General features: G+C 42.4%; 1 protein-coding gene and 1 non-coding gene across 3 annotated transcripts; both read left to right on the top strand.

Moving 5' to 3' along the window:
• Positions 1-3,652: 3,652 nt before the first annotated feature.
• LOC148027956 (uncharacterized) lies at positions 3,653-25,825 on the top strand. 2 transcript variants are annotated; one of them, XM_087689649.1, is made up of 5 exons: positions 3,653-5,398; positions 5,478-5,554; positions 5,654-5,765; positions 5,866-5,991; positions 24,953-25,825. In XM_087689649.1, the coding sequence occupies exons 1-5, from the start codon at positions 3,995-3,997 to the stop codon at positions 25,286-25,288; spliced, it is 2,055 nt and encodes a 684-aa protein (XP_087545775.1). In that variant the 5' UTR covers positions 3,653-3,994; the 3' UTR covers positions 25,289-25,825. The 2 variants fall into 2 exon arrangements, with proteins under 2 accessions (XP_087545775.1, XP_087545776.1); XM_087689650.1 differs by lacking the exon at positions 24,953-25,825 and adding an exon at positions 7,786-9,354.
• Positions 25,826-27,392: 1,567 nt separating this feature from the next.
• On the top strand, positions 27,393-27,466 carry TRNAI-UAU (transfer RNA isoleucine (anticodon UAU)). The gene has a single exon. It is a non-coding gene; the product is annotated as a tRNA-Ile (tRNA).
• Positions 27,467-27,895: the final 429 nt, after the last annotated feature.

The raw sequence follows: 27,895 nt of genomic DNA, 5'->3' as shown, positions 1-27,895 counted from the left end.
GAACAAGGGAAGCTTGTTTCATGAGGGCAATGGAGATAGCAACTAGATATTGCCCTTGACACTTACACAATAGGTTGGATCATCTAGTCTTTACTAGTAATTTGCTCATTCCCTTATGCGGGTACAAGTGGTGTCCCTTTCTCTTGAACACATTTTCTTTAATATGTTCTAGCTATTACTCATGGCTTGAGTTTGAAGTTGATGGCATTCTAGCATGTTGCAAAACTAGTTACTATATACCTTACATTCTACTCTATTTATGTAATGATCATTTAGTATGTAGAAATTTGTAGAATGGCTATCCTTGTTGAAGTACACACACCTACCCATTGGTGAAAGGCACCATCCAAGGTATGACATGTGAAACATGATTTTGTTTGTGTGCCATAACAAAAAGAATAAAAAACCTATGCGTTTGTTACAGGAAACACATATTAGGTGCAATGTGCGCTTCATTTTAGTAAGACTTGGTAAATCATGGCCTAACTTTGTAGCATAACATTGTGTGTGCAACATAAAAAATAGAATAAGGAACCTATGTGTTAAAAATATATAAGTAACAACATCTTGTCCACTCTTTCACTGCGAAGTGTGGCTTAGGGTGCAGTGCCTACTCCTTGGTATGAAGAATCATTTTCCAATTTTATAGTATTTGGACCATAAAAGGCACAAGGTAAGAAGGGTATTTTGGAAACGTGAGACATATTTTAGGAATTTCCTTGGTTCTAAAACTTCCAAATTCCCACCATTGCTACCTAAGCATGCACGCGCGCGCGCGCGCACACACACACACACACACACACACACACACAGAGAGAGAGAGAGAGAGAGAGAGAGAGAGAGAGAGAGAGAGAGAGAGAGAGAGAGAGAGAGAGAGAGAGAGAGAGAGAGAGAGAGAGAGAGAGAGCGCCCACTCCTCATCACCTTTTACCCACCACACCCACTACTCATTGCCTTCTCTACTTGGTCTAATAGAGGTGCTTTGAAGCTTTGTTTACTTGGTCCCAAAGAGAGAGAGAGAGAGAGAGAGAGAGAGAGAGAGAGAGAGAGAGAGAGAGAGAGAGAGAGAGAGAGAGAGAGAGAGAGAGAGAGAGAGAGAGAGAGAGAGTCTGAAAATGCAAATTGAAAAAGAATCAGAGAGCTTGCAAATATATAATACATAAATTGTAATGTATTTATATATTAACTATTAATATTTGTAACTAATAGTAATATTATATTAACATATGAAACTAGAAACATTTTTAATAGTAATGCTATTAGTATGTTAAAATTAACTCTTATTATGGTTATTAATATCAGTACTATCGTCGTATTAGTAATATCAATAATTAGTAATACTATACTTATTAATATTAATGCATTAAAGTTAAAATTAAGTGATGATATTATTAATGTAGTAATAATAAATATACGTTATGTTCTTAGTATATTACTGCATACATATGTTAACTAAATATTTATTATCTATTATACTAGAAAATTTAATATAGTTGATATCTTTGGCTATATGAACTTAAAATTAGCAACATCTTTAGATTTATCATTGTATGGTATATGTTATTCATTTTCCCACATTTGCTCCCCCCCCCCCCCCCACAAAAAAAAAAAACCAATTCCAAAGGTTTGTTTAGAATGGCCATAAAATGTTTGCACACACATCACACACATGTGCAAACACATATGTATGTGTTTGCTTATTAATAATTTGATGGATTACCTATTCTAGCTAGATTTATGGCTTATACCAATCTTTGCATAGGAACTAGATACTAAGCTAATAACCCTTTTAAGTGAAAACATTTTAATTAAACCACTCAACAATTAGTCATGGAAGCTAGTTGCCCTATTCAATTGACAAATTGGTAGCAATATTATGAACCCAATGCTCATTCTTGATGACCTTTGTTCTCTATACTCTAGGCCAAGATTCTTACAAGGCCTTTCTTTACTTATTCTACCCTTGTATCTCTCTACTTTAGGGTATCCAAATATGATTCCCTTCTCTCTTGAATACTATTCTTTAAGGCTATGGTCCTATATAAGGCTTTAATTAGCCCTAAGCCTACAATATCATCATCTGCTCTCTTTACCCTTCCTCCCTACATACCTCAAGTTTTGGGATGTTTCTTCCATATAATGGACATGAGCAAGATAAGCTTATTTCATGGTGGCAATCAAGATAGTTGCTTTGTATTGCCCTTGACACTAGGTTAGATTATTTGCTTGTTCGGTTTCGTAAATACATGCAATGCCCCACCCTCTTGAACATGTTTTCTTTATTTATGCTTTGATTATTACTTGCAGCTCGAGTGCAAAGATGATGCCATTCTAGCATGTTGTAAAACTTGTCACGATATACCTTATGTTTTGATGTACTTATGCAATGATAATTTTACATGTAGAAAATTTTAGCAATGGCTTCTTAAATCCTTGTTGAAACACACACATTGATGCAAAGCACCAATTGAGGTGCTTGAAGCTATGATGTGTTAATCATGATTCCATTTGTGTGCTATAAAAAATAGAATAACAAGACTATGCGTTTGTTGTACAAAGCACGGATTAGGTGTGAAGGGTGCTTTTGTTTTAGTAATGTTTGGCAAATCATGGCCCATCTTTGCGGCATAACATTATGTATGTAGCATGAAAAATAGAATAAGAAAGCTATGTGTCAAACATATTAAAGAATTCATTATAGCTACTAAAAGGAGTGATCCAATCCATAGTGAAGCTCTTGAAAAAACAATATTTTTGCTGTTGGAGATATAACTAACAACAATCTTGCGCACTCTTCCACTCTAAAGTGTGGCTTAGGACACAATGCCTAATCCTTGGTATGGGGAATCATTGATTTAATTTTAAAGCAATTTGACCCTAAAAGACACAAGGTAAAAGCAACTTCACATGGAGGGTTCACGCATGAAATCCATATCTTCTTTTAGCAGATATCAAGTTGTAGGGTGCAACTTCACATGTGCCTTCGTCAGAAAGAAAATTTTGGACCTCTTGATGAATATTTCCATTCTAGAGGTCAGAAAATCAGGTCCCCCTGGAATCATTCGATATCCGCCCTGTAGACTTAGGAGCTAGGTTGACCAACTGTTGCTAGTGGCATCAGTTCGCAATGCTTGCCAAAATGGAGATCCATCGGTACATAGGTGGTCATTTGCAATGTAACAAAAGCATAGGTTACTCTCAAGCCCTCTCTCTCACATTGAAGTGTAGAAATGAGCTCTTCCCTATTGGTTTTGGACTTCTAGGGTCCCATCCAGCCAACCTCAACCTTCCAACTCCATATCTTATGCTCAAACACATGGAAATGAAATGATCAATTGGAAACTCAAAAGTTGGGCATGGTGATATCAAGACTCGGGGGCTCCCTGGAATTTCTCACCCGGTGTAAAGCTGCTCAAACAAGGGTATTTTTTGGAAATCTGAGAAGTAGTTTAGGAATTTCCTTGGTTCTGAAAAATTCCCACCATTGCCAGGTAAGCGTGAAAGCCTAAAGGCGAATTGTGGCCAAGTCAAAGGCTTAAAAGAACACGATGAATCATTGAATGGTGATGGTGATGATGTGGAGGCACACGCTAGCGTACACAGTGCACACCTATATAAATCCCAACACACACATCAATATAATCCAGCCGGCTTGTGTTTTGCTTTCACTGTTGTCTTCTCTGAGTCGAAAAGAAAAGGTTTCGATACAGGCATCGGCACAGGCCCGCAATACAGTGATTGCTTGCATACCATCAGTATGAGGTTACCATCGCTACCATAGCTTCACAGAGCCAGGTTTCTGTTTGTATGTTGTATTTGATCTGTTGAATAGGGGGAAGGGATGCTATCGCTGGTATCACGGCATCACAGAGCCCGGCTGCTGTTTGTGTATCGAAATTGATCTGTTGGAGAGGCATGCTTGTCTGAGAAACCTCCTCAGACTTGAAATTGCACACTCCAACAAAGGAATTTGCAGTATTCATGACTCTATGCCATGGCGGCTACTGCAGACGAGGGCGAAATTCTCAGTGACCTTGAAGATGACCTATCTCCTACTGCGCTATCTGTTTTGCCTTCCGCTCGCGATGCCGATAGCCTCAAGGCAGTGCTCGCTGAGCTTGAATCAGAAAGGCAGGCAAGAAGAGCTGCAGAATCTGCGAAGGCGGAATTGCATTCCACATTCACTCGGCTGAAGACTTTCACACAGGAGGCTGTTAGGCAAAGAGATGAAGCAATGAGGCATCGTGAAGAGGCACTCAGATCGAAGGAGGAGCTTGCTAAACAGCTGATTGATGTTTTTTCGAGGCGAGATGAGGTTACTAGGCAGCGGGATGAACTTGCACTCCAGAGGGATGATGCAATGAAAGCAAGGGATGAATTTTGTAGGCAGAGAGATGAAGCAATAAAGGCCAGAGACATTATAAAGTCCGAAAATGAATCCACTGCACGCTTATTGGTTGCTGGTGCAGATCGTATCACAAGTAAGGCTACTTCTGTCAAGAGCTTTCTGGGAAACTTACCACGATCTTCATCTCATACGGGTGTATCAGCCATTGCTTATGGATACACAAAACGTGCAGAAGAAATTGTAGAGGAGTTAGTTCGACAACAGGAAAGCACTGTAAAGAGTAGGTCTGATATGCGTGAGCAGATGGAGAGGCACAATTACCAAGCTGCTATAGAAGTATCTGAGTTGGAGGCATCCGTTGGTCAGCTGAAAGGCGAGCTGGCACAGAAGGCTGTAGAGCTAGAGCATTGGAAAAAGCAAGCTGCTGATATGGAAGGTAAAGTTTCTGAAGTAGAACAGTTGGCTCTCCATAGACTCAGTGAGGCTGAGAAAAATATTGCAGCCTTGAAGAGTGCAGAACAGCTTATGGATAATAAGTTGAGGATTATTACAATGTCAACAAGAGACCTATCCCAGCTTGTTTTGAAAGCTAGTGAAATGGCGGGAAGCTTTACAGCTGCATATATTCCCTCACAAACACACATCACTAATGTTTCATCCTTTACTTCTTTAGTAAACGATGAGCCTGAGGAATTCCTGCAGAACTGTGTGCTTAGCTTGAAAGAGGTTATTGAGGTCTTTACTAAGCTAGGCGTGGCTTGGGAACATCATTCGGAGCTCAGGAAAAAAGAAATAGATTCCTTGGAAGGTACTATTACTAGATTGATGATTGAAAAGAAAGAAATAACGAACTTCCTCAGGAGTGCCCTCGCCAACAAACAAGAGTTGCTCAAGGCAGTTTCAAAGTCCAATGTGGACAATGATTATCATTTGAATACGGCAATCAAGATTCGGGAAATGAAAAATGAGAACATTGCAATGCATGCTGGGTCGAGCAGTCTGCAGAATTCTGCCGATGATGTGTTGAGGGCAGGGGAGGCTATCAGCATGGTACTTCTTACTTACCTTATTTTTCACAAAGGGATGCTTATGCTTTTTGGTACTCAGCTTCTGCTCCAAATCTGTACAGGCATCTGCTTTGGAGAATGATTTTACAAAATTGAGGCAGGAAATTTTTGAGTTGCAACAGTTTTTGGCTGTTGCAAGGTAAGTTCTCATGTGTTGTTGCTCTCACTCTTTCAGTATGTTTGAAGTTCAGTACAAGCTGACTGTATATTTATTTATAAAGTTTGAGTTGTGGCACAGGGGTGAAGTAGAGTGGCTTAGAGTAACTTCTGAACGCCAAGCAAAAGAAATTTCTGAAAAAACTGTCAAAATAAGAGATCTTGAAGATAAACAATTAAGATCTCATGAGAAGGTATGCTGGTAATAGTAGTTTTGTCTATCTATTTGAAAGAGTGCAATAAAGATTGAATGGTGCAATAAAGATTGAATGGCTGTTTGCTTGTGCTTCAAAGGTCGAGGAACTTGAAAGGGATTTGTCAGCAGCAGCAGAGGAAATATTCAGGTGGAAACAAGCTGCTGCTAAAGAAGCTGAGGCTGGTAGTTCTTTGCTTGAGGAGATGGAGAGATGTCAAGAGCAGGTAAAGATAGAATGACACTTGCCATTTTGAGTTGTTGATATCATTTATATCATCATGCCTGTGCTAGTTATTTCTCCTTCACAAAATAAACATGAGAATATACTCTTTGACCACTCTTCACTAATTAGAGTGTCCCGCTATTCAAGGTAAGTGGGGAACCTCGAGTCAAGGTACTTGAGGGCATATGAGCCGATAAATAGGCAGTCATAGGGCTCATTATGCATTGGGACTGCAATAGAAAAGGACACAGCCTGTTGTACAGTACCTGTGCCTGCTTCCGGAGGGTTCCGTGCTCTGGCACCGCTGCCCTGGGGGCCTTTATTCTGCAACTGCACTGCTACTGCCAGCCACATCCACTCGTCCAGCTCAGCTACACGTATCTCTACTAGGTACTCCCTTCTGTCTACACAAGGAAGCGTCCCCTGTCTCCCTCTTAACCCTAGCAGCCTTTGTCTATTTCATCGCTCAAGTCTCTTCCATATCCCCTTCTCTTGCACAACCTTCTCCTCAATGGTTAGAATGAGCTCAACAGGGGATGCCATCAGCTTATCAGGAACTGTCAGCACACACAGACACATGGAGCTTGAGAGACCTGTGAGACTGCAGCTGGTCCATGGCCACCACCAGGGGACTCTTGTACAGCCCTGTGGAAATGTACAGCCAATGCCTTTTCGTTGATTTGCTTTGCTTAATCATAGAGTGTGCCCTTAGAGATAGAGTAACAGTCCTTAAGGTGTCATCTTTGGCTTGCAGACTGATTGGAGATCACTCCCCCAATTTGCAATTTTAAGGACTCCATCCAGGTGACCCTCTCTAGGACTCTAGCCAAGGTCACCTGAGTGATACCTATAGCAAAGGGATGCTTTAAGCTTCAGTTCAACTCTTCCAAGAAAATGGAGGAAGCACTCACCACCGGTTAGGTTCTAAGTGGCATAGTTTGACAGATGGGTCAAGGGCCGAGATTACTCACTTACTTGGGGATGGCACTGCTATCTCTATCTCCTATCCTAGCCTTGATGAGTATTCCATACCTGTCCGACACGACCAGCGCTTTGGGCCACATCATACACAAATAGGATTTTTTCAATGCAGTCTCGGCGGGCCTCATTAATACCTATCTATCAGAGTTATTAGAATCTCTATATACCCTTCCATAGACTATTACGATTCCCTTCATCCATGGAGGTTTCCTTGTGGAGCTAGTCTTGTATATAGGACTATTTTGCTTGCAAGATGGTCGGACATCTAGCAGTAGCTAGTCTCATATATAGGACTACTTGGTGAGTGTTTTGATTGCAAGATGGTCAGACATCTAGCAGTAGAATATCCCAGGACATGGCATGCCTCCTTTCAAGATGAGGGAGGCGGTAAGCTTCAGCCTCGGAGGAGTGAGGCAGATCACTAGAGATGGTGTGCCTCCTTTCAAGGAGGGAGGTGGCATATGGTTTTTACCATGGCTTTGAGACTATACATTTACGTTGGTTATCAATGGTTTTCAGCTGATATGTATTTCACACGAGGCTCATGTGATTGGATAGGCATTGTTTATGTGTAGTTATGCATTCATATAACTTGATGGTCAGAACAGTGCCAATTTATAAATGGATGTACCCCATGTGGTTATGATAGCAATTGTGGTTCATGTGCGTGAATTATAACTTGGTTTTACTTGCTCGAGATTTCAGCATATGTTTAGCATGAACATGGTTAAGTAATAGTGGCAATGTTCAACCATCTGAGAAACCTGTTACAGCAGATATGATAGTCCATGCTATGGTCTCTCTCTATTTTCAGGTGTTGGTACGATCGACATCGACATTAAGTTCTCTATGAGGCACCTTAGTGGTGGCTTGGTTACCCATTGATTGGATATCCATGGTTCTACTATGGTGGTTCTATGTTGTATCGACTATGACGGGTCATTCTCCTTGTATCATTATATCAGTTCACCCATGAACTGAGAGAGGGTATTAGTAGGATTGTTAGCTCATGTGTGCGTTTGTGCATGCCTTTTAGGGCTGGGCTTACTTGTATCTATTTTAGGCATTTTATTTGTATCTATTTGATTGGCATTTATGATGCCAGTCAACCAACATTAATACTGGCCAACCAACATTTATGATAGGCACATTTATTGCCTATTTATTGGGGCTCCTCCTCCTCAGTCATATCATTCATTCAGCAGGTGGACATCTTGCTAGAGAGAGGAGCTGATGCTGGTGCCCACGCAGCCAATGACTCACTATTGTACGTGATTGTCTTGTGTTTGGTATATGGATTCCATTTCTCGAGCATTCTTCTAAGTTCTCTTCCTTTGCAATGTTCTTCTTTTCTCTTTGTCTTATGTTTAGCAATCTATTTCAGCATACATATATGCTTCCTTTGTTGCATCCACTTCGGACATGATGTACCACATGATAGTAATGTAAAACATACATAAGTTGCAAACCACATGTAACTTATATATTGTACTTCTCTTGCACCAGTTGCAAATGTACATTGCATGCCATCCATGTATTAGGACCAGTGCAAACCTACATATTAGCCCTACATTGGGAACAAAGCCTTGCAAAAGAGATGAAGATTTTCAAGCATAGAGATTAGTAGTGAGATGCTCCAAAAAACAAAACAAAACCGAAATGAAAAAATAACGGAATGAATAATGCAATGTTGCAAATGTGTACGCATGTGTGAATGAATGCAGCAAAAGACTTAAGAATGAAAATCTAAAGACAATTTTATGGGCTTGACTCAAAAGCCTAAAGACCTAAGAGTGCAAAGATTCAGATAAGCTTAGGATGTGGCCACCATCGCATATGTCCACTAGCAAGGCTCTACCAATGGAATGCCTAATGAGGTGGTGGTGTAGTTCTAGATGGAGGTGAATGTGAAGTGGATGCGTAAAATATAATGGTATTAGAACTCGTAGACCAATCAGCCAGTTCCTTAGGGGTAGTGAAAGAGACCGTTCGCCGAGGCTGTTCATGTGCCACAGATCTAGCAGTTGCGGGGGCTGAACAAGCAAATGGGGATGCAGGGGGAGGCGTAGCCCCACTAGACTAGCCAGTGAGAGTGGAGGCAGTCGCACCCTGCCGTGGTTTTCTAGGTGGAAGATCCTAGGCCTTGGTATGACATTTTCTGAGAAAGTTGTTGCCAGATGAGTGTTGTTTCTTTGGTTTTGTTGGAGGAAGGGATGTCACCCTTGTTTTGAGTTACCTTTGCATCTTGTAAGTTCTTGCCATTGCTGGTTTTACCTTGCGAAGAAGATGCAATGAGCTCTCCCTTTGAATAAGTATGTGTGGAGGATTTCTTGTGGACTTGGTTATGTAGCCTTGCGTAATGTAAAAACTGGCACTCAAACTCGTAGAAAGTCCACAATCTAGATATTGAGATTGTTGAGATATCGAGCTCCACTCGTGATATGCCAGGGTGACCGTTGTGCATTTATGTCACCGACGTGTTAGTTGCAGATGCGGTTGGTATACCGCCCATGAATAATAGCTACATGATAGCTATCCTTATCTACTCTAGTTCGTGGCTTGGTTAGTATGCCACCTTAGTTAGTTGAGTTTGGTTTGAGACCCATATATAGGGTTCTTCTATTTCTTTGTATGAGAGTTCTTTTGGCTTACACAACTAAGAAGAGGAAAACTGTTTTCAGCCTCCATCCTTGTGTGTATTCCCCCATTGTGCAAGCAAGAAAGCTACAAGTGAGACTCCTTTCTTCTCTCCCACAATCTTGACATGGTATCAGAGCCTTGTTCGTGGAAGGAGCTCAAGAAAGCAAGCCAAGCTCGCGGTGGTCTGGTAAGAGGAGCAGTGTTGCTTTCATTTTCTGTTTTGGGAGCAGATCTCTGCAGGTAGCACAGCCGGAAATTGCAGGAGTGCATTGTCTCAGGTTGAGACGCCCTTCGCGGTGAAGCAAAAGGGCAGTATATGCTGCGGGATAGGGCTTTAGCCCTTGGCGACCTTGTTTTTTTGATTTGAGGCCATTTCGGGGCCTGTTTTGGAGGCAGAAGTTTTCTGCACGCACTCAGAAAAAAGCCCAGTTTTATGCTGTGCAGCCACTGTTCTACAGGTCGGTGAAAAGTTACTGTAGAAATTGCATCGTATGCTTATGTGCAGAGACATTGGGAGTTACAGAATCATCCTTGGTTCCTGTTTATGCAAAATCGTCACTAGGAAGTGACTGTGTGGTCAAATACCACTTTCGCCAGTTTTGCAGATTTGCCCTTGTGAGGCTGAAGCTGTGTTCTTTGCAGTGACAGAACTTTTTGCAGTATTCTGTAATGGCGTCTGATTCTCTCTCACAGATTGTCACTGAAAAGCTTGACAAGAACAACTTCCAAGCATGGAAGTTTAGAATGACGAATTTCCTTATGGAAAAAGGATATTGGGAGTTTGTTGCAGGAAATGAAGAAGAACCAGTTCTTCCTGATGTTCCCAATCAACAGCAGATGCAGGCATTCAAAGCATGGCATGAGAGAGCCAGGAAAGTTATGTACTGGCTGTCTATTAGTATTTCAGACTATGATTGTGCATATTCAGGATGCAAGTACGCCAAAGGAGGCATGGGATACTTTGTCAAAAATGTATAGCACAAATACGCAAGCCAGGAAAATGCAGCTCAAGCAAGAGTTGCATAATGTGCAAAGAGAAAATATGAGCATCAATGACTACCACATGAAGGTGAAGAAGATTGCAGATGCACTTGCTTCCATTGGGTCGCCAGTGGAAGATGATGATTTAGTTTCCGTGACCTTGAATGGTCTAGGAAAGGATTATGCACAGTTTCGAACATCCATTTCCGTTCGTGAAAGATTTCCTGACTTTGAGGAGTTGATTGCTCTTCTAATTTCTGAGGAGCAGAGAAATGGTGGTGCATCTTCTTCAGGAGGAACTTCAAAAGAAGCTGTCTTCTACTCAAATACTGGAAGAGGTAGAGGCAGAGGTAGAGGAGGCCGATTTGGAGGCCGTGGTAGAAATCAGAATATGCAGCAAACTTAAGAAAATCAGTCCTATGGAGGAGGACGTGGTAACTCTAGAGGCAGGGGGAGCCAAAGAGGTCGTGGTGGATGGCAAAGAGGCCAAAATGCAAACAGTAATGTTGAATGCTACTACTGTGGTAAAATGGGTCATATGGCTAAAGACTGCTATAAAAAGCAGAATGACATCATGAATGGAAAACTGCAACAAGGGAATTATGCATCTTCTAGTAGACAGGGTGATGACAGAAATGAGCATTTGTTTATGGTGCAGCACATGAACAATTTTGTGACAAGTGCAGAAGAAAGCAATGATGTATGGTATGTTGACTCAGGTGCATCAAACCACATGACAGGTCATGCAGAATGGATGGAGGATGCAAGGAAAATGGAAAAACCAGGATTTGTGGAGACTGGTGATGATACTGCACATCCTATTGTGCAGATTGGAAAAATTCCTTTGTCTATGCAGGATGGGAAAAAGAAATACCTGTCCGATGTATTTCATGTCCCGAATATCACCAAGAATCTGGTTTCTGTTGGTCAAATGGTTGAGCAGGGCTTGCAGGTCAGATTTAATCCTCATGGATGCTTTGTTAAGGATATGAAAAATAAAGGTCGCTTGATAGCAAAAGGAAATAAGAAGGGCAGAATGTTTACATTGGATGCAGACATGTCTGAATTGAGTGCAGCAATGTTTGCACATGGGACCGGTGTAGTTGCAGATATTGATATCTGGCATAAACGCATTGGTCATGTTAATGTACAGCGACTTAAATCAATGCAGGCCCAAAATATTGTTGCAGGTTTGCCAAAATTCAAGGTTGCAGAAATGCATAAGGTATGTGAAGCCTGTCAGTTTGGAAAACAGGCAAGGAAACCATTTCCTAGACATGTTCAAGAGAGTAAGAAGCCATTGGAATTAATCCACTCTGATGTGTGGACAACTAAAGCTGCATCTCTTGGAGGCTGTCATTATTTTGTCACTTTTATTGATGACTATAGCAGAAAAGTTTGGGTGTATTTTATGAAAAAGAAAAGTGAAGTTTTTGGGTATTTCAAAACTCTTAAAGCTATGGTTGAAAAAGAAACAGGCCTGCAGATAAAATGCCTAAGGTCAGATGGAGGGGGAGAGTACCTCTCAAATGAGTTTGCAAAGTTCCTGCAGGAGCATGGTATAAAGCAGCAATATTCATGCAGTCATACCCCACAACAAAATGGAATTGCAGAAAGGAAAAACATGCATATTGGAGAGGTATCTCGTGCCATGCTCAATGAAAAAGACTTGCCAGATTTTTATTGGGCTGAAGCAGTTGCTACAGCAGTCTACATAATGAACAGGACTCCCACTGCAGCAATACATGGAATGACTCCAGAGGAGAGGTATACTGGTAGGAAACCAGATATTTCTCATTTGAAAATTTTTGGTTGCATTGCCTATGTACATGTGCTAGATGAGTTGAGATCCAAGTTGGATCCAAAAGCTGAGAAGTGCATCTTTATTGGTTACTCTTTGCAGCAAAAAGGGTATAGATGCTATAACCCTTCTACTCGTAAGTTTACAGTGAGCAGAGATGTTGTTTTTGATGAGATGAGTAGCTGGTATAAACCAGTAAATGTGATTGATGATGTAGATGCACAAAATGGTAATGCTGCACAGAATTCATAGCAGCAGTCACAAAATATTAGTGGACCTGGAGCGTCCTCTAGCAGTGGTTCACATTTTTCGCCATGGACAAGCAGATTGAGATCAGGAGAATCTTCTCAAAGTAATGCAGATAGTGGTATGCAGGTATCACGAAAAGGAAAAGAGAAGGTTGATCAGCCCATGTTTGATGTGAATGTAGGTCACTCTTATGTGGATGGTGAATCCAGTGGCTCAGAACAGAGCATTGATGATGAGTTGGGTATTCCTTCTATTGTTACACCTGGAGTAAGGAAGACCAGGGATGTTTTGAGAGCACCTGGGAGTGAACCTACTTTGCGCAGGTCTACGAGAGCTAGGTATCCTGTGGATAGGCTGAAATATGATGGATTTACAGCCATTCACTATGCATATATGGTTAAAGTGATACAGGAACCAGAATCCACTTCTTTTGAGGAAGCCATGGGAAAAGAAAAATGGGAGAAAGCCATGGATGAAGAAATGGATGCCTTGGAAGCAAATGCTACATGGGAATTGGTACCTTTGCCTAAAGGTAAAAATGCAATTGGCTGTAAGTGGGTTTATAAGGTGAAGCACAATGCAGATGGTTCTGTGAACAGATACAAGGCAAGATTAGTAGTCAAGGGGTATGCACAAACATATGGCATTGACTATGAAGAAACATTCAGTCCGGTTGCAAGGATGGCAACCGTAAGAGCAGTCATTGCTATGGCTGCATCAAAGGGATGGTCTTTACATCAGATGGATGTAAAGAATGCCTTCTTGCATGGTGATTTGCAAGAAAAGGTCTATATGGAGCAGCCACCAGGTTATGTGCATGCTGTTCATCCTGAGTTTGTTTGCAGGTTGAAGAAAGCCTTGTATGGCTTGAAGCAAGCACCTAGAGCATGGTCTGACAAGATAGGACAGTATCTTGTCACTATTGGCTTTCAGATTTCCAAGGCAGATTTCTCACTTTATGTGAGAAAAACAGAGAAATGTATTATGCTACTTGTCATTTATGTTGATGATTTGATTATGACAGGTGACAGTGATGAAGATATCCTTCATGTGAAAATGCTATTGAAGCAGAAGTTTGAGATGAAGGATTTGGGAGAGCTGCGTTATTTCTTGGGCATTGAGGTGATTAGATCACCAAGTGGGATACAGCTCTTGCAGAGGCAGTATGGATTGGACATGCTGTCCAAATATGGGATGACAGGCTGTAAGCCTATTTCAGTTCCTTTGGAGCAGAATGTGAAGCTGAGTACAGATGCAGGTGAGCTTCTAGAAGACCCTACTATGTACAGACGCATAGTAGGAAGTTTGATTTATATGACTATTACCAGGCCAGATTTGAGCTATGCTGTTGGATTGGTAAGTCAGTTTATGCAGGCTCTAAGGAAACCACATTTGGATGCGGCTAGACGCATACTCAGGTATGTGAAGTCCACATTGCAGTATGGACTATTTTATGAGACTGGGGTTCAGATACAGCTGCATGGATACACTGATGCTGATTGGGCTGGTAGTATTTCTGATAGAAGATCTACCAGTGGATATGTGTTCTCTTTTGGGAGTGCTGCAGTCACTTGGAGCAGCAAGAAACAGCCTACAGTTGCCTTGTCGAGCACAGAGGCTGAGTACAGGGGTGCAGCAATGGCTGCATGTGAGGTAGCTTGGTTGCATAAGCTACTTTATGATATGCATCAGCCTACAGATGGGCCAGTTGTCATTTATTGTGACAACATGAGTAGTATACACTTGGCAAATAACCCAGTCTATCATGCTAGAACAAAGCACATTGAGGTGCATTATCACTATGTGCGGGAGAGGGTTTTACTAGGTCTTATTGATCTAGTTTATGTCAGCACAGAGGATCAGGTAGCTGACATATTTACGAAGGCATTGGGTGCAGAGAAGCTGCGCAAGTTCAGAGACCTGCTTGGTGTGCAGGAATTGGGATTGAGCTCGAGGGGGAGTGTTGAGATATCGAGCTCCACTCGTGATATGCCAGGGTGACCGTTGTGCATTTATGTCACCGACGTGTTAGTTGCAGATGCGGTTGGTATACCGCCCATGAATAATAGCTACATGATAGCTATCCTTATCTACTCTAGTTCGTGGCTTGGTTAGTATGCCATCTTAGTTGGTTGAGTTTGGTTTGAGACCCATATATAGGGTTCTTCTATTTCTTTGTATGAGAGTTCTTTTGGCTTACACAACTAAGAAGAGGAAAACTGTTTTCAGCCTCCACCCTTGTGTGTATTTCCCCATTGTGCAAGCAAGAAAGCTACAAGTGAGACTCCTTCCTTCTCTCCCACAATCTTGACAGAGATAATGTATAAAATGGAAGTATTTTTTGGGCAACTTGTTCAAGAAGAACATGACTTGATCATCGTTTGACTTCGGGGAGCGAGTAGTGGCAAACTTCATGAGTAACTGCTGATATCTAGCCAACTTGACTTTCAGATCATCCCCTTAATGGAAAAATCTTGAAGCTCAAAATCGAGATTGATACGTTGAGTGTGATCTCAAGCTGCATAGCAATCAATGAGATGGCTCCAACGCTTAGATGCGAGAGGAAATTGCTATAATTGAGAATGGAATTCAGGAAGCAACCCTTGCATTAACTCAACATTGGCTGTGCAATTAGGGGCTCTCCATTGACAGATGTGATCAAAGTGAGCTAACCGAGGATCCGGTATATACTCTAGACCAAGGACAAGGTTCCAAAGTCCCTGAGATTCAAGCACTTGTTGCATGAAGTTTGACCAAGTGGTGAAATTCTACCCATTAAAATGATTCTTATCCGTGAAGGCATTCTTGGCCGTTGCAATAGGAGTGGTAGTGCTTAGATAAGATGGATAGGGTGGGTAGGGTAGGGGAATGGAGTACACTTGGGACTGGGTCCCGGAGTGCCCACCATGCATGCGAGAAGTGTGCACAATGGATCCGAAGGTAGGCATGGGCATGGTACCTGCATCAGGAGCTCATGTAAGGAGCTCATGGTGTAGGGATAGAGACATGTGGAGTAAAGGATGGGAATCCCTACGTAGGAGTGACCCATGGAAAGTATGATGACGCATCATAAGCAAAGGATAGAAGTCCTTGTGTCTAAGAGGTCAAAGGATGTGTGCGACTAGGGGTAGTGAGGGGGATGTCCATCATAGCCATCTTAGTGGGAAATGATGTGCTCACTTGCGGAAAGGTGGAGGGAATTGTGTTAAAGGATGGCGTGCCTTGTAACAAAGCCCGTGGTGCAAAGTGGCTTGAGGGTAAGTGGAGGGTACAGTGTTAAAGGGTGATATTCTTTGTAACAATGCACCGTGATGTAAAGTGTTAGGAAAGTGTGAACATGGAATGGAGAATGGGAATGTGCATGGAGCGAAAATGGAGGTTCCAACTCCCAATGTGGAGAATGCGGATGTGGAGTGTAAATAAAGGTTTTGGAATGAAGAAGAGAGGAAATTGAAAGGGGGGGCGGAGGGGGGGACTAGAAGAGAGTAGGATGGGAGGGATTTGAGAAGAGTGGCTTATAGAAGATGTATATATACCTAATGAAGGATGTCTGCTTTGAGAGCCCTCTCTATTGAAGTTTACATATAGAAAATAATCCAGATCTTGCACACCAAATGGAGAATGAACCCCAAATTAGGGTTTCACAGAAACTCTCGAAGCACGTACCGTTTGTGCATTTTTCATTAAATAAGCATGTTTTGGAACTGTTTAAGAGGCTAATCAGCTTGTAATGCATTTCTTGGCTCAACAAAGAGGAGTTAAGAAATGGCTGGAGAATGAGAGAGAGTGTTGAAGAGAGAATTCAAACTTCCAATGCGAGAAAATGGAAGAAATTAGGTGATGCCTTATCTAGACAGCCATGAAAACTGTCTCCACTGATGGAACACACTGAATATGATGTTGTTTGTTTGAAACAGCCCTCAAAATATTGTCACCTACTGCTATGGTTTCTTCAAGGCATGTCACCAGCTCTCGGAGGATCTCTTGCTGGTTGGAAATGGCCTCCACCCATTGTAGCAGCTATGACAACCTTCTCTTTCTCTCTGAGAATTTGCACAAGGTTGGAATGACCCTCTCTCTCTCTCTCTCTCTCTCTCTCAATCTCAAAAACATCTTTCCCACTTGCACGGGTAAGTTTTGTCAAGTGGCTGCCTTGTAATCTCATTTTTTAGCATTATCCAGCTTATTAATTTAATTTTTGGAATATTAATTTTAAAAAATAATGTAAAAATTATTTTAGTACTAAAAAAATGAATTTCACCAACCAATAATTAAATTGGCTAGGCCAATTTGTCTTTTCAAATGTCCTTAAGCAATTATTGACCCCTAGACTCGCATTAATTAATTGATTAATGCCTAGTCTCTAATATCACCACTAACATTAGTGACCAATAAATTGGTCTAGGCAAAAATCTGATGTTGGATACCACATAGTTCCTATCAGACACAACTTTTGCCTTTGGCATCAACCGATATTTTGGGGTCTTGGGCCCCACACTATGAAATAATTAACTCACACCTCATATGTGCAAGCCACATTAGCACATTTGATTAACTTTTAATCACATGCTAAGCAAAGCAATAAAATTTCACATCCTCATGACATCCTTATTGCTATTGGAAAATCTTAGGCTAGCCGCAACTGCAATCTACGGATGCAAAGTTGAATCCCTACAAAGACGGCCTTACTCATCTATTACTTGTCTAATGTATTGTTTATAAGTTGTAAGTTATTATTTTAGGTTCTTCAATCTTCTAATGATCATTTATGATGTAACTTATAACTTGTTCAAACTTCATGAATCATGTGACATAAAGGCTTGAAGTTTTGTTTGAAATTTGAGTAAATGTTGTTGTGGGCATTCATATATTTAAGTACCTATATATGGACTTTAGAATGAAATCCGAAACTCACTCCATTTCCAAAACTGGTTGAAACTCCAAATCTCTGTTTTTTGCTGTTTCCGTTTCGGCGTTTTCCTTGTTTCCAAAAACTTGCCCGTACTATGGCTCAAGCCTTGGGCCGGGGCCCGCCAACAACATAATGGGCCACACTCATGTCACAAGGGTTGGCGTCCCATATCACCAGCCCACACCTAGTGTATGCACACGACCAACCATTGGCCTAAAGTGCAAGTGTGGTGATCACATGAAAGTGGCATGAAGCCTCCAGGTCTTGTGTATGGGACTTTTAACTGCCCTAACCTAAGGACACATTGAGGATTCCCTAAGTACCCTAGCCTAAGGCTGCATTCACACTCTGTCTTAGAGTTACCTAAGGCTGTGACCAATGCTACGAGCACCAATTTTAGATGTCCAAGGAATTGAGATGAAGCGGGGGCAATGTTGAGCTAGAATATGCATTACTTGCTGATTAGCCTCTTAAATAGCCCCAAAACACACTAAAAATGCTCTTTTAGAGTAAAACCCTAAAACGGGGAGTGGTTTGAGAGAGTTCAGTGGAAACCCTAAAACAGGGAGCGGTTCGAGAAAGTTTAGTGGAAACCGTAATTTTTGGGCCGCCCTTCCACAACTATAAATAGACAGGCTGCCCCCATTCAGCAATCATCCTTGTTTGCAGGTTACACCAGCCTACACACCCTCTGCTGCTGTTGGCGCCCAGTTTCCAGCCTGCAGCCCGCCTCCATCTGCTGTCCAGCCATCATCGACTGCAGCCACATCATCCTCAGCCTGTCCATTGCTGTAGGCGACAGCTCTCAGCTCTGGCAACTGCTCCAAACTGTCCCAGATTGCTATTCAGCCTGCTGTCCATCATCTCCAGGATCAGCCAGCCTGCATTTTCAGCATTGCAGGCCCTGACACTCTCAGACACTATTTCAGCCTGTTGTTTACAGCAGACTGTGCACAGTTTCCAGCCCCCGATCGGTGGTACACTTGCATTTACTAGTTTCCAGCCTCTAGACTGCTGCGTTTTGGTGACCAGCTTGCTGCCATTCACCATTCAGCACTCCTACACTCTGACTGGTGGTCACAGACTTGGGATCCGTCTTCGGTGGACGTCACACTTGACATTGCTCTGCCCTTGAGCACACTATACACTCTTACATTCATTTACAACATTCATTCACTTCAGAGTTGCGTTCTTTCTCTCCCTTCTTCTGTTTGTGTTTGAGTTTTGAGTTTTGCATTTAGGGTTTGAGTTTTGCCCTCTGTGTCTGTGTTTGTGTCTTTGTGTTTCTGTTGTAGTCGTACACTCTGTGTGTCCTCAGTGCAAACCCTAGCACTCTTCTTAACATGGTATCAGAGCCGGTGCTCTTGTAAAGAGTATCTTGCGGATATTGTTGAGAGCTAGTCTTTGTGCAAGGCACACAATGCGACTCGTAACCGAATCACAATGTCCCAGACACCTTCTTCTCCAGTTTCTATGATGTCTTATCAGGCTTCTTCATCATTGGAGGCCTTGAGATGGCATTATGGACTTGGTGAGGAGGATGACACTTCACCTTCACCAGATTTCACTAACATGACAGAGGACTTTGAGGAGTACTATCGCAACAAGTATGGTGATGTTTACACCTCTCCGATCATGGAGGACATACGGCACTTGGAATGTCTGGCGATCCATCTTCATCATCTCCGCCAGGTCCAATGTCAGGTTTGTACAATTCTTTTGTGTTGCATGAATCAAAACCCTTGCCTGCTTCTTCTTTTGAGGTACAGGATTCGGATGGCTTTGCGTATGTGAACTTCAATAGAGGGGGACTCACGAAGCAGACGAAATTCAGGTACATGTATAGCTTCTGTTTCATTTGAGCATATTACACACACTTCTCACTTCCCTTCCATCCCACCCTCTTCTATATCACACCTTGATCATCTCTCATCATCTTTCCAGAATCTTGGATTATACTCCATATTTGCATCACACACCCTAGGGGTTGGATCCACCATCTCCGCTCCTAGCACCTTTTCCTTCTCCACCCCATTCTCTACCTCTTTGCACCATGGTACTTCGTTAGGGGGAATGCCACCCTTTAACACAATGCCTCTCACCTTTCAGCAAATGAGCATACCCATCACTCCTGGGTCGACTGTGATGGGCATCCCCCTCACTATCCCCAACTTCACATCTTCCATGACCACTCATACGCAGGGGTTTCCATCCTCAGCTTATGGTGCGTCATCACACTCTCCTTGGGTTACACCTACGTAGGGATTCCCATCTTTTGCTCCCCGTGTTCCCATCCCACCTCCTTGGGTTCCTCATGTGGCTACCATGCCCATGCCTAGTCAGCCCATCCCTACCTATGGATCCACCTTGCACACTACCCGCATACTTGGTGGGCACTCTGGGGCCCATTTCCATGTGTACTCCACTCCCCCATCCTACTCCCACTACACTTTTTCACACTATCCATCTCCGAGCACTACTATTCCTGTTGCAACGGCCAAGAATGCCTTTACGGATAAGACATGTTTTAATGGGTCAAATTTCACTACTTGGTCGAATTTCATGCAACAAGTGCTTGAGTCTCAGGGTATTTGGGACCTCGTCATTGGTCTATAGCCTATGCTGGACCCTCAACTAGCTCACCTTGACTACATCCGTCAAGGGAGAGTCCACAATGCTACAGCCAATGTTGAGCTGATGTAGGGATTGCTTCCTGAGTTTCGCTCTCAGTTGCAGCACTTCCCGCTCGCGTTAGAGCGTTGGAGTCACCTTCTCGACTGCTATGCAGCTTGTGATCGTACTCGGCGTATCAATCTCGACTTTGAGCTTCAAGAGTTCTCTCTTAAGGAAGGGGATGATCTGAAAGTCAAGTTGGCTGACTATAGGCGGTTACTTGCTGAGTTCGCTACTACTGGCTCTCCAAAGTTAGATGACGATCAGGTTACATTCTTCTTGAATAAGTTGCCCGCAAAATACTTCAATTTCATTCAACACATCATCTCCCAACCTGGATTGCCAACCTTCTATGAGTTTGAGTGCCAGTTCTTGCGTTACGCAAGGCTGCATGATCAAGTCCACAAGAAATCCTCATCACAGCCTTATTCAGAGTAGAGGGGGTTGGTTGCTTCTTCTTCGGGAGGGAAAACCACCAGTGGCAAGAACTCGCTAGATGCGAAGGCAAGCCAATCAAAGGGTGACTCCTCTTCCTCCGATGGAACCAAAGCATCAAGACCTATATGGCAGCAACTCCCTAAGAAAAACCGGTTTTGTATACACTGCCAGAGAGCAGGCCATGTGGACGAGGAGTGTCGCTTCAAGGCCCAAGGTCTTCCACCTAAAAAGCCTCTGCAGACCCCTGCGACTTCACAGTCCAGTGGGGCTACGCCTTCCGTTGTTGCCCCATCTGCTCGTCCAGCCCCGGCAGTGACTTTTGGACATGTGGCACCTGGACAGCCTCAGCGGCCATCCTTCTCTACTCCTGAAGGATTGGTTGATTGGTCTGCAGGTTCCGATCCTGTTGCACTTCATGCATCCATCTCACCTTCCTACCCACCTCGTCAGGCGTTCCCTTGGCAGAGCCCTGCTATTGGACGTACGCGATGGTGGCCATCTTCTTAGACTAGCATGTCTCTAGGTTCTTTCAGATACCCTAGGTCAATCTAGCATTCATTTTTCGCACTCTTAGAGTCGGGCCCATAGGATTTTTGTCTCTACATTTTAAGTCTTCTGCTGCATTTACTCACACACACATACACATTTGCATATTTGCACTTGTTTCTTTAGTTAGCTTTTCATTTTAGTTTAGTTTAGTTTTTGGAGCATCTCACTACTGACCTCTGTGATTGTAGACTTTGGTCTCCTTTGCAGGTTTTGTTTTCAGTGTAGGGCTAACATGCAGGTTTGCCCAGTCCTACCTGGGCTGGAGACTTGGGATGTGCGCTGTTCCTTCATGGTTTCATCATCCTTGGAGTTTTGCTCTTCTACCAGCATGGAGGCTTTCCCTCCCGAGGCGGATTGTGCAACATCTCTCTTGATGCTATTATGGCGGTGCCTTCTTTCTAGCTCTTCCAGCTGGGATGCTTCCTCCTCCTCTTCATTCCTTATGGCTCTCGGCACCACACGAAGACCGACATCAAGTTCCTCTTCCTTCTTCGGCATCTACATCCCGGTTGATAGGGGGTTCCTACCCTTCTTGGTATTGTATAAGCTTCAGTACTTTGTCTTCGACATCGGCTTCTCTCCCCTGTTGTACCTTACCCTTTGCATTGCATGATTTCATCATCTTTGTACTAGGACGCTTGGGCAAGTGAACAATTTCCCCATGAGGGACACTGTCTAAGTGGCACCTGCTGCATGAGCATTCTTCAGCATGTAGCATACTTTGCATCTCATTGTGTAGAGCACTACTTGAGCGGATCCTAAGTTGTTTCCATTGGCAGCTGTTGTTACCACACCACCATCCTTCTTCATCACATGGATACCTCATCACCTACTTTTCCTCGTCATCGACACCCTTAGTGGATGGGTTAGCTTGTACTATTTTGTGATGTGTTGGGTGTACGCTTCCTACTCCCGTCTTTTGGGTCACTATTCCTCAATCGGCCACATCCCATAAAATTTACCACACTTATTAATAAATTTAAAAAAAAACAACACACAAAAGTTCCATGTAGTTCCATCCGCCTTTGTAGGGCTTGGTAGGCCACTAGGCAGCCGACGTGTACCCTTTGTCCGATGCCCTGTTCTCTATGCGGTGACTACTTGGATTCCCTTGGTAAGATAACCATTGCCTCTGTAGTCTTGGTAGGCCATTGGGCAGCCGACGTGCACCCTTTGTCCGGTGCCTTGGCTGCTTTGGAGTGGGATGCCTTGGGGTACATCAACATCACAATGGCTGGCCTAACCTTTCGGCTCAGTTTTGGGCCTGAGAGGGGGTGTTGAGCTAAAATATGCATTACTTGCTGATTAGCCTCTTAAACAACCCCAAAACACACTAAAAATGCTCTTTTAGAGTAAAATCCTAAAACGGGGAGCGGTTCGAGAGAGTTCAGTGGAAACCCTAAAACGGGGAGCGGTTCAAGAAAGTTTAGTGGAAACCCTAATTTTTGGGGTGCCCTTCCACATCTATAAATAGACAGGCTGCCCCCATTAAGCAATCATCCTTGTTTGCAGGTTACACCAGCCCACACACCCTCTGCTACTACTGTTGGTGCCCAGTTTCCAGCCTGCAGCCTGCTTCCATCTGCTGTCCCGCCATCATCGACTGCAGCCACATCATCTTCAGCCTGTCCATTGCTGTAGGCGACAGCTCTCAGTTATTGGCGGCTGCTCCAAACTGTCCCAGACTGCTGTTCAGCCTGCTGTCCATTATCTCCAGGGTCAGCCAGCCTGCGTTTTCAGCATTGCAAGCCCTGACACTCTCAGACACTGTTTCAACCTGTTGTTTGCAGTAGACTGTGCACAGTTTCCAGCAGACTGTGCACAGTTTCCAGCCCCCGATCGGTGTTACACTGCTGCGTTTACTAGTTTCCAGACTCCAGACTGCTGCGTTTTGGTGACCAGCCTACTGCCATTCACTATTCAGCACTCCTACACTCCGATTGGTGGTCACAGACTTGGGCTCTGTCTTCGGTGGACGTCACACTCCCGACATTGCTCTGCCCTTGAGTACACTGTACACTCTTAGATTCATTTACAGCATTCATTCACTTTAGAGTTGTGTTCTCTCTCTCCCTTCTTCTGTTTGTGTTTGAGTTTTGAGTTTTGCATTTAGGGTTTGAGTTTTGCCCTCTGTGTCTGTGTCTGTGTCTTTGTGTTTCTGTCGTGGTGGTACACTCCGTGTGTCCTCAGTGCAAACCCTAGCATTCTTCTTAACAGGCAGGAGAATGGGGTTTGTCAAAGACAATAGCGTCATGAATTGAGGGCTGAGCTGTCCCAAGGAAGAGGTCCTTAGTTCTAGGCTTGAGCTTGCCTTGCTGGTATCAATAGCATTGTTTTTGGCCCCAGACACGTGTTCATGCTCTTTTATGTGCCTCTTTATAGGCAGGTTGTTAGTAGTGTGATATCACATTACTCATCTCTACGACTTCTTTCTGTCTTCCACTTCTAGTCTTCTAGCCCAGCACCCTCACTTTAGCCTCACACTCTAGCACATGCAGGGGCTTTCCTTGTATCAGCCTTCTTCATCAGCAATCTGAATTCTTCACCATCTTCATTCTTGCTCTGTAATTTTCTTGTTGTCCTGTTTGTGGTTTCCTTCTTCCACTCCATTTTGACAATTTCATGATGTGCGATGAACTTTGGGGCGGGTGTGGCTAATGTGTGCTTGGTGCAACCATTGGTCTGGGTTATGTTTGTTTGGCCCTTAATAACTTTGCCTTATCCTATTGATCTTTGGCTTTTGCCTTCTTCACCTAGTCTCTTTGAGACTACAGCTGGGAGAACAAATCAGGACCCCAGTGAGGTGAGGGAGATGGACAGTGGATCATTTATATCATAGGATTGTGTATTATAGAGCTTGTTTTTTTAACACGGGGAAGCTTGATGGGAGACCTAGGGCCTCTAAACTTGAAACAGTTAGACAACTAAACTTAAATGAAATATTGTCAATGAGTGTTAAGGCAAGTGAAAAGCATTGAATGGATGGACTTTCACTCTTGGGAAAATCTAATAGTTAGGTGTCTGATCCAACTTTGCATCAGAGTGCACTGATCTGACTTTGGATCAATCCTAATCATTAGGTCACTGATCTGACTTGCATCATAGTTCACTGATCTGAATCTGGATCAAATCTAATTATAAGTGTGCTGTAGGGCTTGCTTCAGAGGACTAACTGCTTCATTTTCCTTTTTATATTTTGTATTGCATGTACTTGCCTAGTAATGGTTATTTCTGAGGTGCTTTATAGAATTTTGAAGAAAAAGGGAATAAAACCCAAGTGGTAGTGGCTCTAGAAAAATTTCACACACTTTTACAGGAAGTCTGGGAGCTCCACGTGTCTTTTACAAAGTGTTGTTTGATTATTTCTGGAAAAAAGGGAATAAAAGCCATGTGTTAAGTGGCTAGAGGAAAATTTTCATTCTTTTAGAGGAAGTTTGAGAATTTCACGTGTCTTTTACAAAGTTTTGTTTGTTTTACTCCTCATGTGAGTCTGGAATTGTTTTGATTGGTGGTGACACACTTGTAAGTGAAGTGGTCAGGTATTGGGTGTGCACATCGCCCTGGACTTTGTGTTTCTGCAGCCTGAGGCTGGAGTCATGTTTCCAATTTTAATTAGCTGTCCTTGATTTAATTATTCAGTTTGTCTATGGCCATTCTGTAAAATATATGCTGTTTGTATGGTGACATGCATTTATGATAATTATATTGTTTTATACTCTGTATTGGGCTGGTGATCAGGTTACTTTCCTTAAAGAGAGAGTACGACAACTTAGTCAGGCCTTGGAAGAGGCCAACAGCAAATTGGATTCCAAAGAGGAAATAGCTGCAGCTGCCATTGCTGCTCGGAGTGCAGCTGAGCGGTCTCTTCAGATTGCAGATGAGCGTGCTGTCCAGCTGAGGAAACGGATTGAAGAAATGACCAAACAGTTTGAGTTGTTGGAGGGAATGAATGATGCAGGATTGAGTAGAGGGTTTCTCTATAAATGCTGGCCATACAATTGGTTCAGAAAACATGATGGCACCACAGTTCGACCTGGATCAGAGATGGAAGAGCTTTTGGAGCCCTTTGTGTAAATACCGTTGTGGAAGTTCACCAGCCTTGCATCTTTCTATGCATTCTTTGTGAAGCTTGAGCTGATATGTGAGCCTTCATACTCAGTTCTCTAGAACCTAAAATGGACTCGCTATAAGATCCTAGTCAAATCCAGCACCACTGTACCATGTCTATAAGAAATGGGTACTAGTTCATAGCAAAGCCAAGAGAAGTGCTGGAGAAGGGCTATGGATCTTTGAAAATATTTCACCTCCATTTTGGAGGTGTTGTGGGTGATTAAAGGTGGGCTTTGTAAGTATGTCTTGCCCAGATAGTAAAGTTTTTCAGATATAGGGGAACCAATAACCTTGACTTCAGCCATTTCTACTTGTGCTGCAACGATGCTGTACGGTCAATGTACACAACATGGAACCCAAATTTTGTGAATGTTTGTAAGGAGGCCCTTGGCCCACCCTAAAGCAATGTTTAGGGATGTAAAACACCTGAGTGTAAATTATAGCCACGTTAAAAGAACTACCCCATTCATCCTTGTTAAAAAACGCTAGAAATCTCTCTCTCTCTCTCTCTCTCTCTCTCTCTCTCTCTCTCTCTCTCTCGTGAGTGCATGTACAAACGGACTTGCATGCACCTACCATTAAGCTTATTTTTTAGTGTTTTCCTAGTCTATATAGTAATAATCATGGTTGTTTTTGCAAGGCAAATGTTATAAATATCATCCTATCTTTTTGTGTGTGTGTGAATTCTTTCTACATATATTCTCTGTGAGAGAGAGAGAGAGAGGGGAACGAACTACACTTGACAATCATATTGTATAGTGTGTGTGTGTGTGTGATCTTTATTTGGGTAGGGAAGCCTTTCATCTGATACTTCAACTACTTGGATACATGATATCTTTCCTGATGTATTATGGGATCACTTTGGACCTTTCATTCCCTTATCTACATATTTTACCTATATCAAACATAATCTATGCATAAACTATGTTACCCAAGGGTTTCGAAAGTACCAGGCAATGTTGGTAATAACAAAAGGGGCATCTCTAGAGAAAAAGATCATGATAGGAGCCAACATTGGATAAAATAACGATTGTAAATGGCAAATGGAAAAGAATGCCCAACTTGTGTGATCATATGATAGTCATCATAAGCCCAAAAAAAAAGTCGTAAACATAGATTGCAATAGTGGTATGCGTCCATAGGAAAGTAATTTTGTTTGATCCACTACCAACATAGATGTGCATAACTCATAAACAATGATATCTAAGTTTGTGTATTATTATCAAACAACAAAAAACTCACATATGTAACTTGAGAGCTAATTATTGGTTTAATATTACTATAACCATCATTGCTATCACATGGCACAACCACATTTCAAGCATTGGAAATTCGGTGCTAACCAAACCAAGTAGATAGTGTTTACTTCTTCACACATAAGCTCATGTGGGTTTAAGTCTTGTTAGGTGCATTACTTGGTTGAACACGTGTTAACCAAGTAGATAGTGTTTACTTCTTCTCACATAAGCTCATGGGGGTTTGAGTCTTGTTAGGTGCATCACTTGGTTGAACACTTGTGTTCACATGGTGTGTTTGTTCAAGTCCAAGCTCTTGTCGAGTGGAACATTGGGTTTCTCCTCGCCAGGGTCATTGAGGAGGAGGGTCCTGATGTGGTTAAGCTCTGTTGTCCTTTTAGCCTTTGAGCTATCCTATCTTTGCATAGGAAAAATGTAAACATGGCCCTTGTCTGCCCTCTCGTTTGGTAATTGGAGGGGAGGTGCTCTCCTTGTGGGCGTTGAGGTGCGTCTTAATACTTGTCTCAATTAAAAGAAGATTTCTTTTTGTTGTGATGTGTGTGATGTCAGTCTTAGGTGATATTTTTCAATTTGCTCGTTAGTTGTAGAGAACACATTACACAATGGGTGAATAATACCGACAACGAGAAGTATAGTTAACAGTTATAACAAGCAAGGCAATATTTAAATGAAAAAAACAATCCGTAGAAAGGCCTACTGTCAGATCCCAATAAAAGAAAAGAATCATTGTATCGTTCATTGTGGTTTTTTTATTTATTTTGTTAGTATGTTAATCAAAAATATTATTATTAGCAATTTGTATTTTGGTTATCAGTCCCGTAGCTCAGTTGGATAGAGCGCTGGTCTTATGAGCCGGAGGTCGCGAGTTCAAGCCTCGCCGGGACTATACACGACTACAACTTTTTTGATCAATATTTATGGGGTTTTCATCTCCACTAGAATAACGCTTGGAGACTGTTTTGAATCCTCATTTGTGAAAGTATCTACTATGGAGAAACATCTACCACATGTCTCCACTTAAACTTAAAGCATAAAGTTTGATTTGTACTTATGAGTGCCTACTTAAACCATCCATTAATAAACATTTGGAAAAGTTTCTACTTAAAGCATTAGGGAAAGGTTTGAGCTCTCTCTTTTTCTTCTTCTTTTCTTCCGTATATGAGAGTATCTTTGAGCTTGATTCTGGGAATTCTAATTTTGGTGTATAAGTGCATCTATTTAAAGCATTAGTGAGAAACACATTTCGAAAAGTTCCTATATTAGAACATTAAAGTGCACTAAGAACATATAAAACATTAACTACTTAAAGCATTAG

Source organism: Lygodium microphyllum, chromosome 12 (genome assembly GCF_053477565.2).
Source record: "Lygodium microphyllum isolate KBCC chromosome 12, Lygodium_microphyllum_v1.1.10, whole genome shotgun sequence".
Classification (NCBI taxonomy): domain Eukaryota; kingdom Viridiplantae; phylum Streptophyta; class Polypodiopsida; order Schizaeales; family Lygodiaceae; genus Lygodium; species Lygodium microphyllum.
The sequence above is the reverse complement of the archived record's forward strand: the minus strand, read 5'-3'. Positions and strand labels throughout refer to the sequence as shown.

Bases quoted from the DNA above. Each gene is read 5' to 3' on its own strand.
- LOC148027956 (XM_087689649.1), top strand. From the start codon at position 3,995: ATGGCGGCTACTGCAGACGAGGGCGAAATTCTCAGTGACCTTGAAGAT. The intron at 5,555-5,653 runs GTAAGTTCTCAT...GTTGTGGCACAG, and splicing joins CAGTTTTTGGCTGTTGCAAG to GGGTGAAGTAGAGTGGCTTA. The intron at 5,992-24,952 runs GTAAAGATAGAA...GCTGGTGATCAG, and splicing joins TGGAGAGATGTCAAGAGCAG to GTTACTTTCCTTAAAGAGAG.